This window comes from Neltuma alba, unplaced genomic scaffold (assembly GCF_004799145.2).
Source record: "Neltuma alba isolate B1F8T4 unplaced genomic scaffold, ASM479914v2 tig00011430_pilon, whole genome shotgun sequence".
Lineage (NCBI taxonomy): Eukaryota > Viridiplantae > Streptophyta > Magnoliopsida > Fabales > Fabaceae > Neltuma > Neltuma alba.
Genome location: NW_021636113.1, coordinates 112,830 through 130,168, shown reverse-complemented (window position 1 = coordinate 130,168; position 17,339 = coordinate 112,830). Strand labels below are relative to the sequence as shown.

General features: G+C 34.9%; 3 protein-coding genes and 1 long non-coding RNA gene across 5 annotated transcripts; 2 read left to right on the top strand and 2 right to left on the bottom strand.

Annotated features, from left to right (window-relative positions):
• Positions 1–150: 150 nt before the first annotated feature.
• LOC114713535 (temperature-induced lipocalin-1) lies at positions 151–1,543 on the bottom strand. Its single transcript, XM_028898210.1, has 2 exons — positions 1,120–1,543; positions 151–765 (listed from the first exon to the last, which is right to left on the bottom strand). The coding sequence occupies exons 1-2, from the start codon at positions 1,489–1,491 to the stop codon at positions 583–585; spliced, it is 555 nt and encodes a 184-aa protein (XP_028754043.1). The 5' UTR covers positions 1,492–1,543; the 3' UTR covers positions 151–582.
• Positions 773–15,488, top strand: LOC114713538 (uncharacterized). The gene is made up of 3 exons (XR_003737348.1): positions 773–1,093; positions 10,915–10,919; positions 15,478–15,488. It is a non-coding gene; the product is annotated as an uncharacterized LOC114713538 (long non-coding RNA).
• Positions 4,079–6,988, top strand: LOC114713537 (uncharacterized). Of its 2 annotated transcripts, XM_028898211.1 has the most exons (3): positions 4,081–4,410; positions 5,844–5,867; positions 6,429–6,988. In XM_028898211.1, the coding sequence occupies exons 1-3, from the start codon at positions 4,218–4,220 to the stop codon at positions 6,728–6,730; spliced, it is 519 nt and encodes a 172-aa protein (XP_028754044.1). In that variant the 5' UTR covers positions 4,081–4,217; the 3' UTR covers positions 6,731–6,988. The 2 variants fall into 2 exon arrangements, with proteins under 2 accessions (XP_028754045.1, XP_028754044.1); XM_028898212.1 differs by lacking the exons at positions 5,844–5,867; positions 6,429–6,988 and adding an exon at positions 4,510–5,837 and having other exon boundaries at positions 4,079–4,410.
• LOC114713533 (two-component response regulator ORR24-like) lies at positions 8,208–12,099 on the bottom strand. Its single transcript, XM_028898208.1, has 6 exons — positions 11,563–12,099; positions 10,948–11,100; positions 10,309–10,716; positions 10,150–10,226; positions 8,809–10,005; positions 8,208–8,488 (listed from the first exon to the last, which is right to left on the bottom strand). The coding sequence occupies exons 1-6, from the start codon at positions 11,708–11,710 to the stop codon at positions 8,417–8,419; spliced, it is 2,055 nt and encodes a 684-aa protein (XP_028754041.1). The 5' UTR covers positions 11,711–12,099; the 3' UTR covers positions 8,208–8,416.
• Positions 15,489–17,339: the final 1,851 nt, after the last annotated feature.

The following is a 17,339-nucleotide window of genomic DNA, read 5'->3' as shown; positions in this document are numbered from 1 at the left end:
TATTTGAGATGAAACCAATTACGAATTATATCTTGAAGATTTCCTCCTCCTTTCCACTTGCTTCTCGCATTTTTTCCCCTCAGGAAGGTTTCTTGATGAGCTTCAATCCAGTGATGAGGCTCAACGCACCAGATACTGTTACATACAATCTTGGGCCAGGGAATAAATGCTTAAAGATTAGTGTTCAAAATATCTTTACATAGACATCCAGGATATCCAAACGAAAAACAATTAAATATTAATACAACATTACACGTAATGATATAAAATAGACGCTCAAAATTAAAGCATCCTATCCCCTCATAATCAGTAGCGACAATATTCTTGTCACATCACCAATGTCGCATCGCCATCTGCATTTAGATGAGGATAAGATCGGACTCATTCCCACGGCTTTCTGAAGAAGTAAAAACTACAAGACAGGATTCTCACCTAAACAATAATCCTTCAACTCATAATAGAAGTAGAGGCATCAAACAGACAAAAGTTCACATATTTACAGAAAGCCATTCAAATATTACAGACATGCAAACACAGTTTGATTAAATCAAGGTTCCCTATGAGCAAGACATGGTTGAGGATCTATCTGCCCAGAATGGATTTGAGCCACCAAATGCCTTTACTGTCTTGAGGGGTGTCTGATTCTGGAGGAGGATCACTCTGTGGTGTCTTGTGCAGTTTGCTCACATCATATCCCACTTCCCTTGCTTTCTCAACCAGCATGTTGTATATCTCTTCATCCAAATGGTTGCTCCTGGATAAAATCTACATCCCCACACAATATTTTCAATCTTTAGGTTATCACAGCACAAGAATCAGCCAAACAAGAATTTGACCAATCACAAATACACTTTACTGTTTCAACCTATTCCTCCTAGTTCCCAGCATATTCTCTGTAAAACAACCTTTAAGAGTTTGAAGACAGTCATCTTGAAATTATTAACAGTTTAAATTAGAATACTGTGATAAGGTGAAGATCAAAGCTTATACTGATGCATATGAATCCCAAGGACCAAGCTTGTGAAGGATACCATAGTAGAATTGATTAAGCGTATGAGAAGTCTCAGAATCACACACCCCATGAAGCAGAGAAGTTAAAAAGTTGACAAGTTTTCTTACCCAAAGGTATTTTCTGCTAGGCTGGCCGATCAGAGCATGCTGATAATCGTTGTCGATGTACAGAACCCAGTAATCTCCAGTTACTGGAATAATGGGCAAAAACGGAGGGACATAGAATCTGACCTTGAGCTTAGCTTCATCGCTCTTAGGATCAGCCTTATAAGCAGTCCCTTCTATAGAACCTCTCTTTCCATCACTCCAGGTTTCGTTCAGCACATGCACAGTACCGTCCGGGTTCAGAGTGTAGGTGGCTCTGGTGTCCACTCCGTTCTTAGGCTGAAACATCGACGGGAACGAAGCAATCTCGTACCAACGACCCATGTAACGTTCTATGTCCAGATTCCTCACAACCTCCATCTCTTTGTTCGGCATTGTTGTTGGGGTTTTTTTTCTGATTTGGTAATGGGGTACTTCACTTGTCTCACAGGATTGTGCCGCTCGTTTTGATAAGGTTTATTGGATTTTCAAGGTTGATAATCTTGGCGCGTGTGACGTGGAGGATTCTCTACCAGACACGTAGGAGATGGCAGTTTCTAGTGCATGTTCTGAAGATTATAGATTGGTCTCACTTGTCAATTTCTGGACCCCTCCAGAAGGAGAAAACGCTTGTAAATTTGCCTTGTGTTTCTCAGGTCCTTTTTGTGTTTCTTCTCAACCTTGCTCACCTAGGAAATGGCATCTCTGTGTTGTTTTTTTTTTTTTTGGGCCAAAGCATCTTTGTGTTGCTGGAAATGGTTAATTGCTCTGACAGATAAGCCTGGGGTCTGGTTATTTTACTATTAATATTAATTTTAAAAAATAGAAATAATATATATATGAGACTATTATTCAAGTAAATTACAATTCATATTTTTTATTTAAATAAATTAAAGTGAGGTCTATTTTGAGAAGGTGAATCTTGAAGCCCTTGGGGACCATGCTCATTGCTTAGCGGGAAAGTAAGAGCTTTTGCCTTTTGGACTTATGTGGAGTTCTTGCAGCTCAAGACACAATTGTGAATGTAACTTCAAAGAAACTGCTGGGTTGTTCGACTATTTCATGCCGCAAAAATATTCTGGTTACAATGATTGTGAGACTATTCAATTAAATTATATATCTTCTAAAATTACATTTCTTATAGTACTACCTTCGGTCCTCAATATAAGATCTTATTTGACTTTTATTTTGATCATAAATATAAGACCTCAGTCCATTTTGTCTCTCATATTTATGTATTTTTTTCCAAAGTAATCTTTCTAACAATGGTAGTTCTAGCCAATACACTTGATTAGTAAGGATATTTTAGAAAAAAACAATACATATTGTTATAAATAACTAACTTAACTTTTTTTAATCTTTTAAATTAGTCAACTAGCTCTTATAATTAGGATCAGAAGGAATATTTTATTAGAAATGCATTTGAACATTTTATCATTGATGTCAAAGGACTAAACCTTCGCTCCTCAGTCTCATGCAGCATTTAAGGGATCTCATTAAATGACTCATTAAAGACACGAACGTACATTTAATTGCTTCATGCAACATAATTAATGAAACCATGAAGCATCAAAACGTTTCGTCCTTTTGTTAGCATATCGTTGCTTGCTTCGCTGCATCTCTGTTTGGCTTCTAGAAGGTTTTCTGGAAGCCCAAATTAGCTTTAGACTGCTTAGTTTTGATTATTAGGCCTCTAAATTGTTTTTAAAATCAAATTTTCATATCAACAGCCAAAATTGTTTAACTTTTGCAACAACTCACGTGTCTTTAAAATTTTTTTTTTTGGGAAAAAAGATCAAGCGTGCATTAATTCATGTAACCGACCCACTTATGAAATAAGGTTCCGGACCAATTTTCAAATGCATCTATAATATCAACATGCATCATTTTAGTTGCAGTTATTTTAAATTTTTTAGAAATTGAAAGTTTTTTTTTGCCAATTTTAGAAATTGAAAGTTAAAGACAACCCATTGGTGAAATCCTTGAATTGGTAGCAAAATCTGAATTCATGCTAATGTAAGTATGAATATTTTTTTTATAGTACATAATTATTTTGCTGATCATATTTATAAGTCACTTTCAACATGTTTCACACAAATTAAGAAAAACCTTAAACTTCATTAACTCTCATTTAAAATTCAACAACTTTTCAATTTTAAACCCTATTTACTCCCTCCGTTCTTATTATAAAAGACAATAACGAAGTACGTTGATCAAAAAACACAGTTAAAATTAGTTAAAAAAACAATTAATGTGTAAAAGTATAATTTTTTTTCAAAAAATGCCCTCATTAATAAGGAGAGAGAGCATGAGAGAGAACAATTAAATTATTAAAAGAAAGAAAAGTGGGAGGGAGGGGAGTGAGTGGAGATAATAAATATGGAGATAATAAATATGGGTAAAATAGTAAATCAACACAAAAAAGTAGAGACAACTTGTAAGTGTCTCTTATATATAAGAACATGTCATAAGCATCAAATGTCTCTTATAATAAGGAACGGAGGGAGTAATATACATTATACCCTATGTAAACAAAGTCAACACAATAATAAATAGGGGTAAAATTGTACATTCGTATAAAAAATTTCTCTCAATGCTCTATAAATAAGACTAAAAAATATTTTCTCTCTGCTCTATAAATAGACCAGAGGTTAAATAAAGGTGAGCATCTCTCTTAACAAGAATTTAAACCTTAATTAATTTACCGTGTGGTGAAAGTTCCAACAGCATTGGTAGCAAAGATGCTTTTCCCAGTATGAGCTGTCCTTAATAGCAGACCCAGGATTTTAATGGCAATCATTCTCCCGGCCTTTTTTTTCCATACCATTGGCCCGATATTGTTTTTAATACAATTGGTCCGGCTCTTTTTAATACAATTCGCCCGTTTACAATTTTTCTTGAATAGGAAAAAAGGTTTTGACTTTTTGGTTTGTTCAATTAAACCGAATAATAAACCTATAAAAGCGAGACGGAGTGGGGTAACACAGTAAGCATTCCGGATCACAGACAGCTCATTAATGGGAACTCACTGACTCCTTCAATACCAAATCGAGAAATCCCACAGGAGAAAGTGGAACTCGCGATCATCTCAGCAGGTTAGATAGATCTTACTTCGCCGGAAAATGTCACGCCGATCCGGAGCTTGCCTGCGGTGTTGCCTGGTGGTTTTCGCGGTGGCTTCCGCTTTGGCCGTGTGTGGCCCTGCTTTGTACTGGAGATTCAAAAACACTATCAACCTTCACAATTCCAAACTCTCCTGTCCTCCTTGCGTTTGTGACTGCCCTCCTCCCTTGTCCCTTCTGCAGATTGCTCCTGGTACGGGCTTTCCTTTCCAATTTCTCAAATTTTCCTTATGGGCTTCTGTTGATTTGTGGCAAATCTAGTTCTTCTGTTTGATCTACTGTTATTTAATAGTCCTTCGACAGTGGAACGTGGTTTCAGAGAGGTTCGAACTTCAGCGGTTGGTCTCGTTCTGGGATTTGCTGAAAACGGACAATAAAATCTCTTTTTTCCCTACTAATTTGGAGTTGAGCATTTATACTATTGTTATTACCGATAGTGGGTTCACAGATTTCTTCTTGTTTGAGCATTGGGATTTTACCTGGAAAAATATGAGATTCCGTTATCCATTTTCATGATCAGTCTGTCCAAGTAAAAGCGGAGCAGATCGCCCATTTAGAATACATGATCTAAGTTTCTTTTTTGATTAATGATAACAAAGGATATACATTTCTTTGGGAGGGTCACTGAAACTTAATGTTGGGCATCCGCTCGGTGTTTCTCTTCCACCTCCCTCATCACTCGTGAGCTGCAGTTAGACCTCACATGCTTCAATCTTGCCCTCCAGATTATGGCGTTTTCTTATCCTTTTGTAGTTCAAGTTACCTGACATTAATTGTGAAGAACGCGCGGCTACACTTGTTAAATACTATATAATATCTCCAGGACTGAATGACACCTTTTTTGGGGTTAGGTTTACTCAAGCCACAGGCGAAAACTCTATGGTTATAATTTATAAATAGGTAAGCCGGCCGGGGAAAAAAAAAAAAAAAAAGCGCATGCACAAGAAAAATTAAAAAGCAACAAGTTTGCTTCTCTTACCGCGGTTCAAGAATATCTAATATTGAGAGCCTTATGAGAACTCATTTCATGTTTCACCTTTGTAGTTTTTATGTGCTTCACCAGTGCGGACAGAAATTTCATATGTGCGTGCGAGCGAAAATTACTTATTTAGTTTCTCGGATAGGCCAGCAGTTAATTTCTGGTAGACAGAGAGCTGTGACTTTCCAATGAAATGCGGGCTCTCTCCATTATGATGGTCCACTAAATGAATTCACTTAATCCAGTTGCCCAATCTCTCTCCACTGTTACGAGGAGTTGTCTTGAATGTTAAATTTGCGAAGTGGGAAATATATGTTTTTACTATGGATATTGTGGAAATTTCCCCATGCCTACCTTACCAAATGACGGCTTCATTTCTTAAAGTGTCAACTAGTTTCTCCTTTCTATAAACGACTACTTTCATATGCAGTTTGGCCCTCGACTCTTGTTATTTATATGCATTTAATTACATGTTTGCAAATTTATGGCTATCAATATAGAGATCTATGCAAACTTTGCCCTTCGGCTGTTATTTTGTTTAGTTGTGAATTCTTATTAATGTATGTTTCTAATTTATTTTTATGTGTTACTAAAGCTTGGCTACTAATCTAAACTGATTCATTTCTCTTGTTCTTGTTCCTGCACAGGGCTGGCGAATCTCTCAATCTCAGGTGGGAATTCACTCTCTGATGGCCTTTAGAACTTGTCATTTTCTTAATTATACATCTTTTATGAAATTTTTATATGACCAAGTCTTTCTGCCAGATGAACTTTCCTTTGCTCCATATGTCTCATGATTAATGAGGACTATTCTAGCCTGTCGATCAGCATTTTCTAGTTCATTATGGTTTGCTAATTAGTTCCATCACTCTCTATGATGCGAAATTCAGGTTCTCTTGAAATGTTTTCTTTTTTTCTCTTTGCCAGAAAGACATAGTTCCACTCTCATATGCATGTGCAAATACCTAAACCTTGTCGATATGTGGAATGTCTTGCTTTGAGGCAATTTTTCTCTGTATCAGTTTTGCACATTTTCTAGAAATTTAGAGGTGGCATTACTTCGTCCACGAGTCGATCATACTCCATTTTAATTTGCATCAAATTTATGATTTATTTAATTGGTGTCCCAGCTAATACAGGATCATACATTAATTTTTAGAATGAGTAGTCTAAAGAAGCCAATTTCACTATTCAAAACACATATGAATGATTTCAATTGTGTCGGTCAACAGATTGTGGAAGTAATGATCCGGATCTCAAGCAGGAGATGGAGAAGCAGTTTGTGGACCTTCTCACAGAGGAGCTGAAGTTGCAAGAGACTGTTGCTGGAGAGCACGCTCGGCATATGAACATTACTTTGGCTGAAGCAAAACGAGTGGCATCCCAGTACCAGAGGGAAGCAGACAAATGTATTGCTGCAACTGAAACATGTGAACAGGCAAGAGAGCGGGCTCAGGCCATGCTTACCCGGGAGAGAAAAATGACTCTGTTGTGGGAACGCCGAGCACGTCAAGTGGGCTGGGAAGGAGAATAACTGTATGGATTTTAGATTATATTATACTAATTATTCTGATGATTTTTATACAAGCATGCAAGCAAATAGCTCCAGTCTTCAACAGATTTAGGCTAAGAAAGTTTTTCTCATATTCTCTGTGTTAGTTTTATTGTCTTATGTTACCTTGTATCAATCAATTTTCATTACACTTGTACCAATGCATAAATGGCAATATTTATCTTAATGCAATCTCCTACTATGAGGTGGTCAGTGCATCTGATCCGGTGAAGGGCTTGATTTTGTTATAGTTTTACCTATGCTGCCAGCCAAGTACTTGAAATTACGCTTGATTTTCAGTAGATTCGCTTGCTGTCGGATAAATTTTTACACACAATCCTTAATCCTTACGCTAGCCAAGTGTTCAAGAAGCCAATTAAAATGTACTCTTTATATTAGTTTGGGGACTCGTGCTTTCATTTGGTTTATTATATGTTTCTAAGAATTTTTCCCCTCATGAATGTCCAGTCTATCTAAAACATGACTTTGGCACCAGCAAGACACTTTTCGCTAACCTCCATGGAGGTATGAATTAGTACTGAGGATTAATGAGGTACACAAAAACCATGCCAGAAAAATATAAACCTCTAAACTTTACATAAAAAATTGAAAGCCTCCATTTTGGACATCAAACCGCTCAAATATCCAGTACTCGTATTGAAACCCGGGTAGTCCAACTCAAGTTAAGGACCAGAAGGTGAGCAAAGTTTTCCCATTAACTGTTTAATTTTATCTGCATAGACGCAAGTATTGAACGTCGTTAAACACCCAAGGCACAACTTAAAGTGCACATTCCACTACCAGGCCAACTGGGTTACGCACTCGTTAAAAAGGTTGAAAATTTCAGATTTCCCAGTTATAATATGAAGCATTCAGTTGTTTCGGTTAATTATTTTAAAGATGTTAGTCGGCCATAAATGGACGATTGGGTAGATGAGTGGGGTTGGCTCTAACTTTGATTGATGTGATTGTATCAAACTAGGTCAAAGAGATGCTACGCATTTTCATGTTTCAACGATGATTCACTCACCCAAACCAGATGTTAATTTAGTTAAATATTCGTTGTCATAGATGTTTTTGTACCAAATTTAGATCTAAATCCAATAACTATTCCCATTAAATTGTCCTATGAAGAAGGATCCCATCTATGCTCCATGTTTTGGTTTCTGAGAAGCTTCTGGGGCAGTCAGGGATCTGCTGCAGAACAATCTTTTCAAACGCGTGTAAATCGAATTCAAATTCAAATTCTCTCCTATATGAAAACCATACAATCCTTGTTCGTTTATGATCTTGAGGGGCAAAAGGGAACCATATGAATTTTGAGCATGAGAAGACTAATACTTGAAAACAATCCAATATGTAGGTTTCATATATATATATATATATATATATATATATATATATAATCACAACTTTTATGTTAAATTTAATATTTAAAAAGCATTAGAAAAGCTCCAGCTGAGAAATATGATGCAGCTACATGCTCTCTACATATAGCGAAGGGAAGAATCAGATAACATTAACTGTGTCCACAGTTTGCAACAAGAAATAAAACTCTAGAGGCAGAAAACAGAAATAGATACATTAGATCAGATGAATTACATAATGATACAGATCCCATAGAGGAGTGAGTTTTCTGATGCAGATGGTACTAAGATTCTTCGTGAATCAGATACAAGATCCAATCGGGTAAGCATCAAATCGGGTGTCTCCATCCATCAGTATCATCTCATGTTGCTCCTGCATCATATAGTCCTCATGAAACTAAAACAGGATAACAAATCTATCCTCCATCATTACAGATAAAAAGCTGGAACAGAATTACCAAACAGAGAATATGTCTATAAACAAATACACAAACAGAAATCATGAGCACGTGTGAAACTATAGAAGCATGCTTAAAAAATATGATCTGGTAATGCTTCACAGGTTGATAGATTGATAAACAAACTAGTCTAGAATTGCAGCAAGTCACACAATAAATTCACTAGAAAAGGTTTGATAGGATTCAGAAGAACTCAAAGAAGAAAAAGAAAACTAAGCCGGATATCTAATCATACCCGTTTAACCATTGAACCCATTATGTCATCCAAATATCCAATATTTCGAATGAAATCATCTTCGTATGCATCAGTAGATTTGAATCTCATATCTGAGGAGAACCTCTCATCCTCGTTAAGCTGAGAGATTAGTGGGGTAGGCCCATTGAATTGGTCCATGAAAGATGCATCCACCCTTTTGCTGCATGTTGAATTATTTTGATTTAAACTCTGCCCCATGTTACTTGTGATTCCGTTAGAAGAAACCAGGGAATTCACAGCATTGAAATTGCAGTTCATGTTTTGGTTGTAATCCTGCTTCTGCAGCTCCCAGGTCTGCCTTAACGTGTAACGTGAAGACTGAACCACGTTACCAATTAGGCCTTCTTGACATTGTAGTTCACCTCTAACATCCTCCAGTGGAACAGCAGAAGAAAAATCAACTGGGTTGTTATTGATATAAGTATTGGAGGAAGAAACATTTAAGCTGTTAGAAGGTAGCTGATCATTAGTTAAAGTCTCGTTTAAGGGCAAAGAATTGGAGGGAAATTTAGATAAGTGAACCATGCCCTGCCAGCTTTCGTTGCTTCGTGTATAGTCCAACAAATTGGAGCCATAAATGCCTAAAGTTTCTGAGTTCAAAGGAGCAGCTCCAAAAGAAGATTGATTTCTAAATTCTCCCACATTTTGAGATTGCTCTGAGCTTCCTGGTAACGTCAAATGATTGCTTGAGACACAAGGCGCAGAATTGTTTGCACCACCAAGAGTAGGTTTACTGTCTAGGAATCCACTAGCAACTGCAAAACCACCTGAATCATCAATTGAACCAAACGGCCTCATACCAGTAGCACAGTTGCTTGGTTGAGATTGACAACGCTCTGTTGAAGAAATGCTTTGAAATAAACTTGAGTTTGCAGACAAGATAGATGATGGCTGAAGATTTCCAAGTGTGTTTGTGACTATGCTTGAGTTTTGAGACTGACTGGGCTGGATCAGTCCAGAAGAACCAATTCCTCTCAAGTTCAAGGCAGCTGGTGAGTTCAATCTGCTAAAAATTCCAGTAGATGCAAATGTTGATGAGAGCCGTCCAGAACCAGACAATGTGCGAAACTCTCCAAAACCCTCTAATGAACCCATCCGCAAGTATGATGATTCTCCACCCAATGCAGCAGCCATTTTAGCTTGTTGAGTTGCCTTCCTGAGATAGATCCTATATTTCTGCAAGACAATATGACAGTAAGCTTAAGTCTGACAAACACCAGACATTAAATACATTTTACAGCATGTTCTCATTTAACCTAAGAGCAAGCACTATTTAATCGTGATGTTAAATTCTATCCAAATGAAATGACGAACTTTTACCTGTAGATGGCTTGCCACATTTTCCCTTGTAAGCCCTTCAACATTCATCAGGTCAAGAATTTTCTTGGGAACAGCCTCTGCAAGAACAGATAAACGCACCTTAAGCTAGCAAGTAAACTTTTAATTTTAATTTCTAAGTGCCAAGTTACATAAACTCACTTTCAAGTCCCAGTTGATCAACTGCAGCAACAAATTTCCTGTGCAGCTCAACTGACCAAACTACACGTGGCCTCTTCTGTGTTGATGGGTCTTCCTCATTCTCTTGCACATTGTCTTCATCATCTTCTTCATCATCCTCACCCTGGTCCTTCCTCCTCTTACCCAGTTTTTTACTTTGATCGGAATTATTTTCTGAACCGATGCCTGGATTCCCTTCCCCAGAAATATTGTTCGCCTTCTCCACCTGAGAAGCCTTATTCTGGTCTTTGTTATCAAACTTCTTTCTTCGAACCACATGTTGCCATATGTTCTTAAGCTCTTCCATTCTAACAGGTTTCAGTAAATAGTCACATGCACCATGGGTAACGCCCTTCATCACAAGCCTTGTATCACTGTGTGCTGACAACACTGGGTCAACATCAAAGTCAAAACAGTAGGGTTCAAGTCAATCAAACAATTTATGAGAAAAATATATCTAATTCTTTCAGCCACAGTACATAATTAAATAACAATAACATTGCTATTGGTAATAAAGAAAAAAATCAAAGATTTGGAACTTTCTTCAGTTACAAAACACTAACAGAAAGGGTAAGAAGCAAATCTAAGTAACTGTCAAGTGTAAAATTAGATTGAACTTACTGATGACAGGTAGGTCCATTTCAAGACCCACTAGCTCAAGGAGCTTAAATCCGTCCATGTCTGGCATATTTACATCACTAATGACGAGGTCAAACTTGTTCCTGTTTTCCCTTAGCATTTTCAAAGCCTTAATCGCCTGATTAGTTGTAGTAACTGCAACATTAACCAAAAATCACATATGAGATAAAGTCAGTGGCTTCCAAGCCAGACAAGTCAAGAACTCTGAAAGTAGATCTACTAATAAAGGCCTAGTCAGAAAAAGTGGCAATAATTGTGATATTGATATAGCAGCGCAAAAGTATGTAAGGGAAGATGATTGTAATTTAGAGAAAAAAATCATAACTTCAGCAGAACTGCAGAAATCAGAACGGGCCCAACAGATATTACTCAGAAAATATGGGACCCCAACTGGAAACAAAACAGTGCCTGTGCAAAGGGTGACCAAAACTTCGAAGTGAGCGGGTAAGTTATACTTTAACATACAGCGTAACTAGATGGAGAAATACTATGAGGAAAATACAAAACTTGTAATTGAACAGTACTACCGGATAGGTCCAGCACAAGCAATGGAAACTAGAATTTACTGGATTAAAAACAGAAGTTTCAAATACGAACCCCGATACTCGCATTTGACAAGCAGAGTCTCCAACACTTTAAGACAAATTGGGTCGTCATCAACAGCCAGAACACTCATACCCACAGGAAACTTTTTCGCGGCCACATAGTCATCACTCAAATCGCCCCTTTGGTCCTCCGGAGTCATCTTGAGAAAACCAGGTGAAAAACTAAAGACTAAAGCAGAGATCACAATTCCCAGGGAGGTAAGTTTGAATCTTGATTATGCAAGACTCTGCTTTCGCCAACAAAGGCTACAGTTACAACAGAGCATAACAGCAAGAAGTGAACGGAGAAACAGAAACCTAGGAAAGGGTTTTGAAACGAAGAAGAAAGAGAAAGAGAGAGAATGTGGAAAGAAAGCGAAAGGGAGAGCTGCAGAAATGGATACTAATGGCCACGGCCAGAAAAGAGTGAAGGGGTTGAACCCAACAAAACAAAGCTGAAATCTTTTTAGTATTTTAGTGAAAGTCACTCTCTCTCTGCTGCGAAATGGCCTTTCTCTGGTATTTGTCGTTAACTTTTTCTCCCAACACAACAGAAAAAGCCTTCACCTTTAACTATTTGTTAATTGCTCATGAAATTACAATAATGCAAGCTTGCTTATGCTTCCCCTCTTTTTATATATTCTTCTCAGTCTCTCTCTCTTTCTGGGTCTCCCCAAGGCCTTTTGGGCAATTATATGCTACATCTCATGCGCACAACTGCACCATGCACCCTCTCCTTATCTATCTCGGAGAAAGTGTAAAAACTGTTTACAATAATCATCAAATTTTTTGATCAAATACGATAATCATCAGTCAATTAATGACATAATTTAAGGTAATGACATAAATCATGCCTGTGATGAATGTGTTTTGTATGTTACAACGATGTTAATTCTTTTTTTGATTATTGAGGTGCTTTGATGGCCTTTTAAACTTACTTGAATTGTAAGTAACTGTCAAAAGTTCTCCTTCTAGGTGCTATGGTCAACTCTGGGAACAATTCTATTAACTTTCTTCGAAAATCCCATGCAGGATCTTGAGAAATCTGAGAGTGATTTTGTCATTAATTGCATTCCATGTACAAGTTTCCTTTTGCTTGAGCCGGAAAAAAAAATCAATCAAAACTTCCAAATAAAAATATATAATTTCTTCAATTTTTTTTTTCTTTTGAAAGCTCGTGATTTTAGTTTTTAGGCAATTAAGTGTAAACGTTTCTTTCTTAAAATGGAAAGGCAATTTCTTGGCTTTCAATCAATTTCTCAGTAATAATATTAATGTTCTGTTTATCTAATTTAAATTGTGAAGATTTAAATTATACTCTGTTCGGTTAGCCAAAAAAAAAATTATGCCCTGTCCGGTTCTAATTTCTAAATATAAGAGTCAAGAAAATTTGTTTTAGTTGTCTTAATACATTTTGTCTCACAAAGCTATAGCCTTTTTATATACTCTCCCTGTTATCCTATACAAATAATTTTTAAAAAAATTAATACGTATTTTTCTGCAAATAACTATTCTAAATAATTTTTTAAATTTATGTAAATTAGTTATATAATTTTTACATTTGAAATCGGAAGAGTAATTTAATTCTTGTTATATAGAATTATAAGGTTATATTTATTTGGATTTGACCAGAAGAGAAAAAAGAAGGGAAGTCAAATTTGGAAGGTGTTCAAGCAAAACTTCACGAGGATGCCTTTTAATTAGCCTTCAAAAGTCATGAATAATTATGCCAAATTGACCAAAATTGTTGTGGAAATTAACTGGGCAGAGAACAAATTGGGAATTTTCAATTGCCTATTACCTAATACAAGCCGAAAACTTGAAACGTTGTCGGTTGTTTGGATATATATAATAATTAATTTCCAATCTTATGTCATGAATTGATGGAACAACCAAATATGCCACCACTCATTCAGTCCAAAAATAAATAAATAAAAGTAGTAATGTGTGAACTTTTAAATGTGGAATAACATATTCTTAAATTTTAATTAAGGTAAGAATCCTTTAAAATTAAAAGCAAGTTTCCCCTTGTACTAACAATAATAATAATAAAATAACAATAAAACCAGAAGAAGGACGGTGGTGATGTTGAAGTCTGAAAGGTATAATATTTATGGCGGCCTTGCTGAATTGTTCTTGTTCCCTCTTTTGAAACGACAACAACACCAATAATTTTTGTTAGATAGACGACAACAGGACCAATAATTTTGGTTACGACAATATTTTTGATAAAAAAGAAAAATAAAGCGGAAAGTTTGAGGAAGGAAAAAATTATATTTATAGACCATGTGTTAAAATATTTTCATTCAACACCCATCTTTCTTTTTCTTTTTTTTTTTTTCCAGTAGTTAAAATATTGGAATATCATGACCGTACAGTAAATAAATAAGTCTGTATTGTTGTCACCAAATATATAAAAATGCCTTCGGCAAATACACCCACACGAACATGCCACAAATGGTAGGATGGAAAAGGAAGAAACAAGTCAATTTTAAAATATTTATGTTAATTGAGAATCATAATTATTTCTTAAAAAAATCAAATTATTATTACCTCAATTTTTAATATAATATCTATTTTTTAGTTTAAATTAAACTACAAGCTCAATTTTTAACATAATTCCTAACAGATTTATCATGACTATTAGGAAAGATCATTGTAGTCTCACATGAGTAAATAGACCCTAAAGGATGAGTATACTATTATTTCTCGTATCAAAACTTATCATTACATGTTGTTTAATGCTTACTAATTGTGATACTTTTTAATAATTAAATTACTTATGTGGAACTGTATAATAATTTTTTCCCTTAGTACGTGTGACTTATAAATAATATGATTTTTTTATGTACCAAAATGGGCTTTCTATGAATAGAAAGAATATTAAAATAATAGTAAAATAAAGGCAGCAAAAAGCAAAACACAGTAAAATACATGAAAAAATTGCTCACGTTCATGACTTTTGAAGGCCAATCAAACGTGATGAACGTTCTCAGTCTTTATTAACAGAAAGGTCCAAAGCTACAACTTCCCACAGCTAATTGGAAAACATTTACCAAACAAAGCACTTAAATGAGACAACATCGTCATTTCTTATTGTGCGAAACAAAACAAAGTGGTTAGGTATACTTAGGGTGGTTCATTAACACTACTTAGTTTGCTCTAATTAAGACTCTATCCAATCCAATGTGTGCCAATCATTTCCACATTATTTGTCCACATTAATAATAATAATAATAATAATAATTAATTTACTCCTTCAATATTCGATAAGCTTGCCGTCTCAATGAAGTCAAAATCCCTCCTCCTTTTGTTTTTTTTTTTTGGCCAAACTCCTCCTTTTGTTAAGAAAGCATGCTTTTCGTTTTATTACAAAGGGACTGTGATATGAAGTATAGATAATTTCATTGTTTATGTTTTTAGAATTATGTATTTAATTTGATTTAAAGTTATTAGTTGTAATATATCCATGCGTGCTTTTAATTTTGACTTAATTCAATATTTGTCCTTATTCTTAACCTAATTCAACTAACCCAATTCATTTTTGTGGGTCAATTTTCAACCTAACTCTATTTTTTTCCTGGGTGAACTTGTTACACTGTAGTGAATTGTAATGTTTATGGTTAATTGACAGAGACGCGCATTTAAAATATTGACATATATAAATAAATATATATATATATATATCCTCACTTCTCCTGTTTCTTTTTTTTTTTGGGGGATAAATTGCATATATCTACAACTTTTTTGAACAACTTATGTTAAAATATTACACTACTCTTTGGACAGATTTGAAAACAGACTAGAGAAATCAGACTAATAATTTAAGCGTACAACATCTTTAATTAAATTAGTTCGTGATAATAATATCGTTTGTATGAAAACAGACAGAGGTCGAACTCCCACTGGAATAAGCTGCTTAATTAAGTTGGGTTAGAAACTAATTTTTCAAGTAAATAAAATAATACTCCTCTGGTCCTTAATATATGACCTAATTATTGAGTTAATTTTGTCCTAAATATAAAACATATTTCTTATATTTATTATTATTTTAAATTATCTCTATAGATACTTCCTTAGCCATAATCAAGTAGAAAAAAGAAAAAGGATATTAAAAAAGATAATTATGATATTTTAAGAAAAACACGTCATATTTCTTATAATTAATTAACTTATCTAACTTTCTTAATCTATCAAATTAGTTAAATAGGTCTTATATTAAAAATCGAAACAGTAGAAAAATACCTCGCACAAAATGAAAGAAGTATTTGCGGATTGATGAGATCATAAGCAAGAAATGACAAATGCAAACTTTCCGGTTAGTGCGAGATCAACTTATAACGTCAAGAACTAGTATAAGCCAATGTAGTTTGAACAAAAAAACTATTCTTCCGATCCTTAATATATGACCCATTTATTGAGTTAGTTTTGGTCATAAATATAAGACTCATTTCTCATATTTATCAATTTTCTCTAAATTACCCCTATGGATACTCTTTCAGCTATAATCAAGTAGAAAAGGAAGATGGGGCATTAAGAAAGATGATTATGGTATTTTAGAAAAAACATGTCATATTTTTTATAATTAATTAACTTACCTAACTTTCTTAATCTAATCAAATTAGTTAAATAAGTCTTATATTGAAGACTGGAAGAGTACTAATTAACATGAAATGACGTTTGGGCTATATTTAGATGAAGGAAAAAGTGGAAGAAAAAACTTCCAAAAATAATTTAAAAAATTATTATTTTAATTTTTTTCCTTTTTTCTTAGGTTAACCCTATCTTCAATTTTTGAAATTCAACTCTATTTTAGTTTTAGTCTTTAAAATTTGCAACCAATGGTTTTGATTTCTAAAATTGGATTTCATTTTGGTTTTGGCCTCCTTGAAATTTAATCTTATTTTGGTATTGGTCGTTATTTCAAGGACCAAAAAGCTTAAGCCATACCAAGATAGAATTAATTTCAGAAATGAAAATCATAAGACTAAAATTTTAAGAATCAAAATCCAAATGAGATTAAATTTTAGAAATTAAAACTAAAATAAAATCAAATTTTAAAAAATAGTATTAGTCCTTTTTTTTTCATTCTAATTTTACTCCAACCCAAACAAAAAGTTTGATGTTGATAATATCTGTAATTTTTAATGTGTTTCCCTAGACGTGCAAGACAAGGCAATTGGCCTAACTCAAAGGAAGAAGTAGTACGTACTATGTTACTTGTGTTATTGTGTCGCGTAATTAGTTTCAGAATGCAATAATTATCTTTTAAAAAAAAGAAAAAAAAATATGTGAGACCAAAATATGTTTTGTTTTTGTGTGGAGTATTTTGATTGACGCAAGTCAAAGGTGATGAGAATGGAGGACGTACAAGGATGATTGTTGTCACATCTGAGCATGCCGTCTTGGGCTCCCCTGATTCTGATCCTCCCATGCTCTGACTCCGACATGTTTCATGTCCTGATTGGCCGAAGTGGGGGAACGTGGGTCCCGCCATATGAGTCTGCTGGGGCACGAAATCGCAACGAAACGGTTCATTGAAGGGAGCCCACACCTTTTGTCGTCTGATGCGACGGCGTCGTACTCTCATACTGTGATTAGATTTGTCATTTACTGACTGCGTCCTTCCATGGCTTTTCTTTCACCTCAAGCCTCCATCCCACGGCTGCTTTTCTGCGTTTCTCGGACCCTCTAATTTTAATATAAAATTAGTTCAATATTATATTTAGTTTTAAATATAAAATTTATTTTATTTTATTTTTATATTTATAATTCATTTTTTAAAGTATT

What these genes read in the sequence shown, in the direction of transcription:
- LOC114713535 (XM_028898210.1), bottom strand. Translation starts at nt 1,491, where the DNA reads ATGCCGAACAAAGAGATGGAGGTTGTGAGGAATCTGGACATAGAACGT. An exon ending in CTAGCAGAAAATACCTTTGG is followed by an intron (nt 766 to 1,119) that starts GTAAGAAAACTT and finishes GTGGGGATGTAG; the next exon opens with ATTTTATCCAGGAGCAACCA.
- LOC114713537 (XM_028898211.1), top strand. Translation starts at nt 4,218, where the DNA reads ATGTCACGCCGATCCGGAGCTTGCCTGCGGTGTTGCCTGGTGGTTTTC. An exon ending in CCTTCTGCAGATTGCTCCTG is followed by an intron (nt 4,411 to 5,843) that starts GTACGGGCTTTC and finishes GTTCCTGCACAG; the next exon opens with GGCTGGCGAATCTCTCAATC. An exon ending in GGCGAATCTCTCAATCTCAG is followed by an intron (nt 5,868 to 6,428) that starts GTGGGAATTCAC and finishes GTCGGTCAACAG; the next exon opens with ATTGTGGAAGTAATGATCCG.
- LOC114713533 (XM_028898208.1), bottom strand. Translation starts at nt 11,710, where the DNA reads ATGACTCCGGAGGACCAAAGGGGCGATTTGAGTGATGACTATGTGGCC. An exon ending in AATGGACCTACCTGTCATCA is followed by an intron (nt 10,717 to 10,947) that starts GTAAGTTCAATC and finishes ATGTTGACCCAG; the next exon opens with TGTTGTCAGCACACAGTGAT. An exon ending in TGATCAACTGGGACTTGAAA is followed by an intron (nt 10,227 to 10,308) that starts GTGAGTTTATGT and finishes CTGTTCTTGCAG; the next exon opens with AGGCTGTTCCCAAGAAAATT.